This window comes from Pygocentrus nattereri, chromosome 15, assembly GCF_015220715.1.
Source record: "Pygocentrus nattereri isolate fPygNat1 chromosome 15, fPygNat1.pri, whole genome shotgun sequence".
Taxonomy (NCBI): domain Eukaryota; kingdom Metazoa; phylum Chordata; class Actinopteri; order Characiformes; family Serrasalmidae; genus Pygocentrus; species Pygocentrus nattereri.
In genome coordinates, this window is record NC_051225.1 from 39,938,638 (window position 1) to 39,950,957 (window position 12,320).

General features: G+C 43.3%; 2 protein-coding genes across 10 annotated transcripts in view; one reads left to right on the forward strand and one right to left on the reverse strand.

Annotated features, from left to right (window-relative positions):
• Positions 1-232: 232 nt before the first annotated feature.
• Positions 233-7,011, forward strand: dbx1a (developing brain homeobox 1a). The gene is made up of 4 exons (XM_017718605.2): positions 233-437; positions 1,656-1,757; positions 4,252-4,454; positions 5,519-7,011. The coding sequence occupies exons 1-4, from the start codon at positions 233-235 to the stop codon at positions 5,768-5,770; spliced, it is 762 nt and encodes a 253-aa protein (XP_017574094.1). The 3' UTR covers positions 5,771-7,011.
• A 1,336-nt stretch (positions 7,012-8,347) lies between these two features.
• nav2a (neuron navigator 2a) overlaps positions 8,348-12,320 on the reverse strand; it is a 302,183-nt gene continuing 298,210 nt past the window's right edge. For all 9 annotated transcript variants that reach the window (XM_037545218.1, XM_037545219.1, XM_037545214.1 and 6 more), the window contains 2 exons: positions 12,022-12,222; positions 8,348-11,337 (listed from right to left, as the gene is read on the reverse strand). In XM_037545218.1, coding sequence (XP_037401115.1) covers positions 11,212-11,337; positions 12,022-12,222 — 327 coding nt within the window. In that variant the 3' untranslated portion in view covers positions 8,348-11,211. The remainder of the gene's footprint in view (positions 11,338-12,021; positions 12,223-12,320) is intronic.

Consider the following 12,320-nt stretch of genomic DNA (forward strand, 5'->3'; position numbering starts at 1 on the left):
TTCGGTGACGCCGCAGCACAAAAGAAAGAGAAACAGACCAAATAAACTGGACACAAGGAGCCCGTATGTAAATGAGTCCCCGCCTCCTTTGTTGCCAGCCGTCCAATCAGACTCGTGCCATCGGCTAGCCAATCCGGGGAGCCAGTGCGCGGTATAAAGGGCGCGGGCTCTCGCGCTCTCTGTGTCTCCGTGCGCCGCTACTGTCGCTTCTTCGGTACCGTCTATGACCACGATGATGATGATGATGATGATGAAGACCCCGCCCCCTCCTCCTCTCGCCCCGCCCCCGCCGCGCAGGTCCGGGTTTCGCGTGGAGGAGCTGCTGCTGCCGCGAGCCCCGCCCACCCCGCCCGTGCTCACCAAAACGCACCAACCAGGAGCCCCCGAGGAGCTGAAGTTCGGAGTTAGAACCATCCTCGCGCACACGCCCAGGACAGGTAAGAGCGCGAGAGTTCGCCTGAGCTGCGTTTACACGTTATAGCATGTTAATAAAGCCATATTACATGTATTTTGTATGGGTTTCAAATGAACAGTTGTATGATGCTTTATAACAGCGTTATGAATGTTCTATGTAGTTTAAGAGCACTATTATTGTTTATGCATGTGATATGGAGCCTCTATAATTATAATAATAATAATAATAATAATATCTTTAATTATACATTCTTAACAGATATAGTTCTTCGAGGGTTCTCGAGTAGAGGAAATGGTTCAGCTTAGGAACGTGAATTTTAAACAGAACCAACTGCGTGCTGAAATGGTTCTTTGAATGGTGAGATAGTTCTCCGGATTGATGGAGAATATGCTGTATGGTTCTATATAGAATGGTCCTGTATAGCACCGAAACATTGTAAACCTTAACATTGTAACAATAGAGAACACGTTCTCTGCCTGCAGAACCATTTCGCCATTCAAAGAACCATCTACGCATGCAAAAGTGTTCATGGTTCTATACAGAACCACTGTCTTTACTAAAGAAACCTTGAAGAACCATCTTTAGAATGTGCAGTAACAATTATCTCATATCTCATTTTATTATCCAAGAACCGTTTAAGCATGAAATGGTTCAATATAGAACTTATGGTGTTCTAGATAGAAATGTTACCTTTACTAAGAAGGTGATTTACAGACAACTGATAAAGATCAACAGTAACAGAAGAAACTCTGAGTATTCATTTAAAATCATGTAAGGCAATAAGAGTGTTAACGAAGCTCGTTAAGTTAAAGAGTGAAATGAGTTAACGAGTCGCGTTTTCAGGTGTTTATTAGAAGTGAGCTCTGAGCACGACTGTCTAATAAAAGCTGACCTGAGCTCCACAGTGTAGAAGCAGAGTGAATGGCAGTGTCTCTCCACGTTTTCTGTGATTTACTGAGGTGTTTGCAGAAGGTCGGTATCTGCAGATCTAAGATCTTAAACAGACATTCAGGAGCTTTACGGTCATTCAGAACTTTAAATACCAGCAGCACAGCTTCAAACTCTCTCTAAAGGATCCAGGCGGTCAGTGCAGTGATATGAGCCCTCTGTGTTGGTGCTGTGAGGATCCGTGCTGCTGGGTTCTGTACGGGTTCTAGAGGATGGACTGTTATCTCCAGTATGAAGACCATTACAGTGATCAACTCTGCTGAACAAATGCGTTTCTGTTTGTGTTCTCTAGCTCCTTGCCCTCCGGCCGTCTGCTCGTTCCACCCCAAAGCTTTTCCTGCTCCGTATTTTGATGGATCTTTCTACCCTTTCATCCGCTCCGCTTACTTCCCTGGTGAGTTTATATTTCTGTATTTCATATTCTGTTTTACGTGGAACCTGCTTTGGTTTTACTAATAAAATTCTGTATTTTACCAAAAGATTCAAATGATTTTTAACAATAACAGAACACTTTTTACTGCTGCAAAGAACCTTGTTCTAAAATATACAGCATCAAAGAGCTGTACTTAAAAAAAGATGGTTCTTCAAAGGTTCTTTAGTAAATAAAATGGTTCTATGTAGAACCATGAACACTCAAAGAACCAGAAAGGTTCTTTGCATAGTAAAATGGTTCTAAAATGGAGTTTGTTGTTGTGTAGGGTTCTACACAAGAACCATTTCACCATGCAAAGAACTAGTTAATAACGCAAAGGGTTCTTGTTTCTATGTAGAACCATTTTCCTTACTAAAAGAACCTTTGAAGAACCATCATTTTCACTAGTGTACGTATAGAACCCTTTTTGCGAACCATGCCAAGAAACTTTTTTGCCTATAAATCTTTCGCTGTGTTAGAGTTTAGTGTTGCCTTTACGTAAAACCACTAAAAAACACCGAAGACCAGTTTTAAGAGATTTTTCTAACTTCTTAAATTTTTTATTTTTGTATTTTATTATGTTTACTATGTTTAGGCAGATAGAACAGCACACTGCCTTACACGTATAGTATCTCTTAGCATTTAAAGGTTTCAGTTTTGGTCCTTTTCATTGAACTGATGTAGTCTGTAAACTTTACGTCTTTGTCTTAAACAGTCTGTCAGTTTTAGGCCACTGAGCGAAGTCTGTTAAAGCCCTGCTGAACACTCATTAACCCACCAGCAGTGCAGCTTCAGCATTGTCCAAAACAATCCTCGCTAATTTTAGCATGGATGCTGCTTTATATCCGTGAACCTTCACCAATTACAGCGTGACCAAACCACCCACCAATCCACCCACCCAAACTCCCACCCTCAGCCGGGAAACAGCGACTTTTAACAGGCCGAGCGGGGCGTGCAGCAGTCATGCGCCAGTTCCCCCCATTAGCATCCCCTGACTGGGTTCAGCACTCCAGCAAGACCACATGGGGTGGAGGTGCCGCTCCGAGGAGAGTGATATCACTGGGGTTGATAAAGTAATGACCAGCATAAATGAACAGCTGCATAATTCAAAGCCCATAACCAAGCTAACCAGCAAAACCTGTAGTTTTAACTTTAAAACAGCACGTAACCTCGCCACCTTAAAATTAAAAGCCAACTGAACCACTAACAGCAAGTTAGTGATCACCTCTTACGCTCTGCCAACTCCTCGTTTGACTACAGCTGCATTTAAATTTTGAAGTAGGCGGTTTAACTTAGCAGCTGAATGTAGTCTGGTCAGTAAAAATGCGTCCTGATTGGCCTAAAGTGACCACATTTCGTGTGTGAACATCTACCAGTGCCTATTTAAGGTTTAATGTCTCGGGTAATAGGATGAATGAAGTGCTGCTGGTTTGATCTGTTTGAAAAATGTCAAACGGACATTTCAGATACAGCCGTGTGCAAAATAATGCTCACTCGTTATCGAACTGCGAATACGTTGGCGTGTTGGCTCATTTCTGTAAACCGTAGCAGTTCGTTCTTATTCACCGGACGAAAAAATAAACATAAAATGTGCTGAGGCCACATTTAGTTTCGCTTTAAATTCAGCAGCACAGAAGATTTACGTCCCTGTTAAAAAATCAGCAAAAGCAGGTCACCTGAGCAGCGTTCACTGTCTGCGTGCGCTGCGTTTTACAGTGCAGCTGCTGAGACGGCGAGCTGCGGAGGACTGTGTGGAGCGGCGCTGAAGGATGCGATTGTTTTCTGCGAGCACGCTTTAGTTTGGCTCTTTTCTAAGCTGTGAGTGAGCTGAAGAAAAGGCCTTTTCTGCTGCGAGCTGCATTCAGCCCCAAATAATAAAGTTGCGACTCTTTTCAGACCGGCTGCTCTCAATGGGCTCAATGGCTTTTCGTGTTCATTTAATGAAAATGATTTGAGGGCAGGAGAGAGAGAGGGAGAGAAAGAAGAGCCCGGGCCCCTGGTCATTGAGTATTCAGGCATGCAGTTGTGTTTAGTTTGAAAGTGTAAATCTCTCTTTGTGGCTGTAATATATGGCTTTAGCTGCCTGTCCGCAGTCTTTTCTCTGCCAGTTCATTACTACACAATTAGAGTTCACGCTGTATTAACTCGTGTGTGCGCTGCAGTGGAAGCCTCCTTTCCATCCCAATGCGGCCAGTGTGCTAATTAGTCACCTCAGGCCTTTTCTCTCAACGCCGCAGCCGTTTTATACTGAATAAATTCAATATAATGATATCGATTATAAAGAAAACTTCGTCCACGCCATTTTTGCATTCCCCCATGGAAAAGGGGAGAAGGAGCACCTCCGGTAGCCCTTTGGTAACGCAGTGTTAACTTTTAGCCCTCTCAGAGAACACAAACCTTCTTTCACTCGGGGTCTCATTCACATAAATGTGAATAATCAGGTTTTATTTACCCTTCTTTTCTGCTTTCTCCGCAGCCTCTTCGTCTGTCGTGCCCATTCCCGGGACGTTCTCATGGCCCCTGGCCTCCAGAGGGAAGCCCAGAAGAGGGATGCTCCGGAGGGCCGTGTTTTCCGATGTCCAGCGGAAAGCTCTGGAAAAAATGTTCCAGAAACAGAAATACATCAGCAAACCGGACAGGAAGAAGCTCGCCACCAAACTGGGCCTTAAAGACTCACAGGTTGATATGACTATTCTCATTTCTAACAGTTTAAGGCTCAACTGTGTGTATGTGATGCTCATCCTATATACAGTACTGGTTTAAACATTCATTTGACCAAAAATATACACAAAATATTCACAATACAAAAAAGGGGTTAATACAGTCTGATTCGTGCTGAAATATACGTCTGTATTTGACAGATTATACATTAACTGCTTACTTACGTCCTATACGAGCACAAAAATAGACGTTTGTGATGCAAATAAAGCTGGTCCATAACAAATTCACCAGTGAATGTGCCAGTACAGTTTATTTTTATTAAGTAAGTAAGTGATACATTTTAAATCCCACAAACAGGGAAATTCCTCCTCCGCATTTAACCCATCCGTGAAGTGAAACACCACATACACACTAGCGAACACACACACTAGGGGGCAGTGAGCACACTTGCCCAGAGCGGTGGGCAGCCCTATCCACAGCGCCCGGGGAGCAGTTGGGGGTTAGGTGTCTTGCTCAAGGACACCTCAGTCACGGACTGTCGGTGCTGGGGATCGAACCGGCAACCTTCCGGTCACAGGGCCAGTTCCCTGACCTCCAGCCCATGACTGCCCCCAATTAATTTATTCAGAGATTTATCTGAAGAACAAAGACCTCCTTCAAGGACCATGAGTTCTATATAGAACCATTTTCATGCTTAAACGACTTTTGCGTAATGAAATAATGAAAGCCTTTTGAGAACGGTTCTATACAGCGACAAAAAGTGCTCTGCGATTGTTATTGACGTTATAATCATAGAAGAATCTTTTTGGTTGCTATATAGAGCACATTGTCCATCAATCCGAAGAACCTGCAGAGAACCATGTAAGCATGTATCCTGCGTGTGCTCATGTCGCAGATGGAGAACCGATATATTATGGTCAAATGTTGTTTATTCATACTGGCCGATTTGATGGTAAAGTGCTGTTTGAATAGGAAAACAAACGCACTGTGCCAAACTCAAGCCCTCCACAGGTCTGCTTTGGTTCATGATACAGCTCTGAAACACTGGAGCAGGGTGATGACCTCTCTCATCTTCTCCGCAGGTCAAAATCTGGTTCCAGAACAGGAGAATGAAGTGGAGGAACTCAAAGGAGAGAGAGCTGCTGTCTGCTGGAGGCTGCAGAGAGCAAACCCTGCCCACGAAGACTAACCCGCACCCGGACCTGAGCGACGTGGGGAAGAAGTCTTCGGAGGAGGAGGAGGAGGATGAAGAGGAGCCCAACGTCGCGTCTCCGCCTCATTTCGGCAAACACTCAGACTTTTCAGCGTCAGATGATGAAATAATGGTCTCATAGAAGCTCCCACCGTGTTCATGAGGCTGAAAGTGACTGTAAACGCAAAGCACAAACGCAGCTAAAGCAGCCAACAAAGGAAGCCGAGGCTGAGGTTGGCTTGGCTTGTTGCTCGAACTTTCCGTTCCACCTTAAATGGTGCGGCGGTTACTTATATTGGTATACATAACATATAGCAGCTACAGGTAACCGGGGCACCATTTAAGGCGGAACGGAGAGGTCGGAAAAGAAGCCGACGTCCTGCATTTGATCTTGTTCTAGTATCGAGTTTTAGCCGTAGCTTCCGAACCACTGAAGGTGAAACAGAAAACGAGGCCGAATATGAGAACAACTTTAGCTTTATCAACACAAAGCCTTGCATGTAAGGCCAGCGTACGCCCTGTTCAAGAAAATATAATCATGTATCTATTGAATTAAAGGTGGTTGGTTAGTGTAGTGGGTAACACCTCTGCCTTGTAGACTGGGGTTCAATCCCCCACCTGGGTAAACACCCTACACTATACCAATAAGAGTCCTTGGGCAAGACACCTAACACTGCCTTGGCCTCCCTGTGTAAAACGATCAAATTGTAAGTCGCTCTGGATTAGAGCGTCAGCCAAATGCTGTAAATGTAAAAAGTGATTCTAACTCAGTTTTCTCATCCATTTCTCTCCGACTTGAGTCTCCATCCTGTGTAACTCAAGTCAGCGAGCCGTGTTAGCACGCTTTTAGTGCCAAGCCAGCAGTAGCACTACTCTAGTCATATCCTAGCTCGCACTGTTTAGCAGATATCTTCATATTTATCTTGTACATAATCCGAAAACGTCGCTTGTTGTGTTCTAGATAATGACACTACAGTGGTAGCTAACGTTTTCATTTTGGTCCTAGCTTCAAAACTCCACCAGCTGTCCAGCTGGTTAGGCTTCCAAGGAGGCCTTGCCCATCTCTGAGGGCGTGAGGGATGTTTTAGTCAAAAAGCACCCAAATTGAGGAAACCAAGGCTATTAATGTAGAAATCTGAGTTAAAATGGCTTAAACCATCTACAAATGATCATACCTCTGTAATTAGACCACGATAAACATTCACATGAATGTATTTTCCAGCGGTTGTTTGTACTTAGGCTTTAGGATCTTATGATTTTTGCTGTGTTGCACAGCGATTTCCGGAACTGTACAGTATTTTGTACAAATATTTTTGTATGGATATTTTATACCAAGAATATTGAGTTACATACGGTTATATTTCACATAGATATTTTTATTAAAGGTTGTAGACTTATGTATAATTTATACGAATCTGTGTCTCGTTGTATGCATATTTGTATGTTTACAATTTTTGTTTGTAAAAAAAATGCAAATAAATTGTGAAAAGAATGAACACTTGTTTTTTTTTATTGCAATAACATTCACAAACTCATTATCCTTGTTTTTTTATTTTTTAAGAAAGTTCTCCAAAAATCAGCAACAAAAAGCATTTACAATCCACCAATCCAATCCGCTCTAAACGTCCACTCAACAGCGGAATTTGCATTTATATATTCCTGTTTTAATACATAACAAGCCTGTTAAGGAACACGAATCACACCAAAGCTACAAAGAGTATCCATCCATCTTCTAAGCCGCTTCCCAGCGGTCATTGGGCGGAAGGCAGGATACGCCCTGGACAGGTCACCAGTCCATCGCAGGGCAGACAGAAGACACAGACAGTCACTCACACCCAGGGGCAGTGTAGCACGTCCAATTGGCCTGACTGCATGTCTTTGGACTGTGGACGGAAACCGGAGAACCTGGAGGAAACCCACGCAGACAACATGCAGACTCCACACAGAGAGGACCCTGGTCACCCGGCCGGGGAATCGAACCCAGGCCCTCCTCACTGTGAGGCGACAGCGCTGCCCACCGCGCCACCGTGCCGCCCAAGATGTAGAGACCTGTCAGATTTCAGAGCTTTGGCCACTGCAGTTCTATAAGTTACATGTTCGTTTTTGACCGGATATTTTTGTAATTTCGATCACGTTGTTTTATTTGGTGGTGCTTTGACTCTTTCTTGCGTCATTATTTTACACGAGTATCAATACTTTTATCTGAATATTGATGTAGGCTACTTACCCACCTCTGTGCACACACACACATACATGTGTATAGGGCTCAAATCATGGACCAGCTGAATTTTCCTTTTAAAAAAAAAAATTATAAAATGATTTACATCAGTATTAAAACCATTCACATCCATTCACATCCATTCACACCCCCCCCCCCCCCCCCCCCCCCCGCCCCACTGTAGTTTGCAGGACTGTTTTAGCCAGACTGATCTTTGAATGAGACGCAAAACAGGACAGCCAATCAGAGCAGAGCTCATTTACATACATCAGTTTAAAGGTCCAGTAACAGATCAGTCTTGACTGGATCCCTCAAAAGATTCTTAGTGTTTAGATCATCTTAACTAGCGGGCAGATCGTTCAGCGTGGTGCTCACTCTACTGTTTCGATCTCAGGGGAAGAATATAAATAAAATGCAGGTAAAGTGTAGGATATAAAATAACAACGAGTACGAAATGAATTATTTAATTATGACAAGAACCATTCATAAATAATCATTAGTTTTATTGAATTGTAAATAATTTAAGACTGGTACAGTGATCAGTATATCCTTGAGAGGCATCATCATCACCATCATCTTCATCGTCGTCATCTATCAAGAGATTTTTAGCGGCGAACTCTGGACACCTGCTTAGATGAAAAAGACACTGTACACAAAATACCCATCTCCACGCACTGTTATAAACATGTAGTAAAAAGAGTATTCATCAAAATGCAGCCGTATTCAGATATGTTATTATATGTACACAGCAAAATACACATTCAATAACACGACTCGGATCCATTCAGAGATTAACTCGACACGTACAGAATCTGTGCTTGCAATGACTTATAGCAATCATCATAATTCAGGAAAAAAAAAATCATAGGCACATATCCTAGAGTTATTCACAGACTATGTACACGCTGTACATTCAATATATATAGATTTATATGTTTATGTATATTGGCAGTGCTGAAAGTGTCTAGATAGCTACAGTATTTGGCTTCCGTTTGAAATCCAGGATGATGTTGCATAGGATCAATGACTTTAAACACCCAAAAAACGCTGAAACAGAGTGGAAGCGATGTGGCCACAATATTGGAAACGCACCAAGGCAACGATCCTGGGGAGGATTCAAAATGAAAAAAAATCACAACTGCCTCCTGATATCTGCTAGTAATCGAGTAAATAATCACGCAGCCACTTTCCATATTCAGTATTAATCTTCAGTACCTGTTCTCATAATTACAGTTCTACAAAAGCAGCAGTGATATGGCATTGAGTGGCTGTTACACAGTAATTTTCCATCCTTCACATTTGAACGCAAAGGCCAAAGTAAAGGCCCTGGAGGTCGATGAGGTATAAACTCACTAAACCAAATAAATGTCCCACCATTTCGCTCTCAGCACCGCGTGCCTTCAATATCAAATACGTCTCGAAGCACCAAGAAAGAAGGGCCCAACCGATATATCGTTCATCAATACCGGTGAAAAATGCTGTTGATATTTATACTGTGTATTTACATTGGCTTGATATTGGCACTGATATTTACATTACTGGCTGGTTTTACATTGCAATGAACAGACAGCTCATCGTTCTTTATTTTTTGAGCATCGTCTTGTTTAAAATAACAAAAAATATGCATTCAAACCTACCTTTAAACTCGACCACTTCCAGGTTAAGAGATGCAATAAGAGCTAATTAACAGAAACCGACGAAATGCTGGGAAGCTCCGCCTACAATATGTACAGGCTTTTATCAGTTTTGTTAATTTAATGTTGGAGTTTAAGAAAACTAGCAATCGTTTTAATCAGTAAAGCACTGGTTTAGCTGTTTAAAGTTTGATCTTATAAAAATATCAGCTGATATGATCATTAATCAGAAGGTTTAGCTCCTTAAAATTGGTATTGGTGATGCTCGTATCGGTCAAGCCCCCCAAAAAGCCCCACGTCTTCCCATCCAGACTGTTGTTGTGCTAACGACGTCACTGTTTTCCAGCCTCCGTGGTGCCAATGTTAAGGTCTACGATGTTAAAAAAGGTGACTTTAATGTCCACCGATTTAATGTTCGATATGACAACATAATAAAGCCGCTATAAAGGCTGTTTCAGTCCGGCAGGCTGAAAAAACAGCAGAGCCCTGTTACAGTTCAATGAAGAGTTCAGTATAAAAACATAGTGCCTTTTGGGTTTACGTTAAAAAACAGATTTAAGGCACCGGGGTCGATTCAGCACCAAAAAAAACAAAAAACAGCCAGAGTGATGTGAATGCGGGAGTGCTACAGCGAACAAGTGTGCAACGGAGACCAGTCTGGTTGACGAAAATGTAAATTATTCGGCGCTGGTGCAAGAAAAAGCGGATCCAGGATAGATACGAGATCATTAAAATACATTACACGTTATTTTTGAACAGCAAAAAGGCAGTTTTGTTGACGTAAAATTACATAGAAAGCTTGTTTCACGGGCCGAACGTCTTGTTTAGTCCAAAATCAGGCTTCAGAAATCAGTCCAGGACGTCTTGCTCTTGCGACGATGGCCAGCATCACAATAAACAAACTCTGCGGCACAGTAGTGGAGTTTATGTGTGTGTAATCTGTCCACCGGCCTTTTTTCTGAATGTAGTTCCCACATCTCATCCTTCATAGCACCACTTTCCCTGCAGACGTTTCGCTCTGGATGCTACAAACGATCATTCTGAGGAAGAAAATGCCACATTTGCACATTTATCTCCCTTTCATCCAAATGTGGAGAATCAGCTGAGACACGTTTGCTGTCTGGGGTTTGTCTTTTGAGCTTTAGCAGTGGAGCTACGAGGCTAAAGCAGGTAAATAATCCAAGCTTGTTAGCAGCCACTATTAGCATGGTGCTAACAGCATGACTAAATCATTGCACAGGCAGATCGTGCGGACTTGTTCGGCATCTGTGATAGACTTGTGGTTTCTGACACTGTTGTTTATGAACAATAATGCATTTATGAAGACTAAAATGCATAAACAATCAGGTTTGAGCCAGCTTCTTGCTACGCTCTGTAGCAGAGCTAAGCTAAATTCTTTCCGGAATTAGATTTTTTTCTCCTTGGAAGTCCAGGATAAAAAGAAGCTGAGAGAAGAAGTTGTGAGGTAATGCTTCTGGGAACAGTGTTTTCGCTGTTTGTGCTGTTTTAAAATCTGTGTGCTTCATGAGTGGAGGTGAAGATGAGCTGAATTATGGGTAGTGCAGTTTTTTGTTCGTTTTTCCATTTTTTCGGAGGATGGAGCCACTTTTCTCTGGACGGGTTTCCAGCACCCATGCAGAGAGATGAATGTGAAAGCAGCTGCCTGAGCTGGAGGGGAAAACATTCACCGAGACGTCAGCGCTGAGTGAAATGTGAAGGCAAAGCGGAGCTTCACAGCGTGGACTCCAGCGAGGAGTCGAGGATGTCGTCGTGGTGACCGTTGCTGTTGGAGTCGCTGTCGTAACTCTGTGGGCTGGAGCAGTTTGCCGCCTCCTTTAGCCGCATCAGCATGTTCATCTGTGTGAAGAGAGGAGAGGAGTGATGGGTTATACTGACTCTGCAGTGAATCCAGGGAAAAACAAAACGGTCAATCAATGGGATTAAGATTAAGTGACCCTTATTCGTCCCACAACAGGGAAATTCCACCTCTGTATTTAACCCATCCGTGAAGTGAAACACCACACACACTCTAGTGAGCACACACACTAGGAGGCAGCGAGCACACTTGCCCGGAGCGGTTGGCAGCCCGATCCGCAGCGCCCGGGGAGCAGTTGGGACACCTCAGTCATGTGCTGTCGGCTCTGGGGATCGAACCGGCGACCTTCCGGTCACGAGGCTGGTTCCCTAACCTCCAGCCCACGACTGCCCCCCAAGGATTAGTTGGGTGCAGCTGAGCTCTTTTGAGGGTTGATCAAAATAATAATCACCCTCAGTTGTATAATAATTTTATAATGAAGTCGTGCTTGGGGGGTTTGTGGTTGCAGGAGTGGAATGGGAATGTTTGAAACTTCTTTTAAATGATAAGCAATTTTTCCACAAAACACGTTAAACCTCCATGTGTTTTTATTCATGTCGTTCATGTGTGTTTAATGTTGGTACGTATTTAAATGGAATACCATCACTACTTCATATAGATAAGTAAATCAATTATTAGACATAGAAACCCAACATGCAATATGTGCGTGTGTATGTGCTTCTCACCAGTGGATCAGCATCACTGTCGCTCTGAGTGTTTTGTTTACTGGCTCCTTCTCTTGAGGCGGAATATCCATCGAATCCCACATCCTCTGGGCGGAGCTGCAGTAAAGCTGGCCAATCAGGGTGCATGGGGCTCGACCCCCACGGAAACGTTTCCATCACCCAGCGGGCGGGGTCTTCCCATGGTGCTCTGCGTCCGTACAGCTGGGGGACGGAAGCGCACTGTTTTAACACTGACCACACTCACACAGGAAAACTTTTAATTCACCTCCCCGCCTCTCCCTCAGGGAGAGCTGACGACA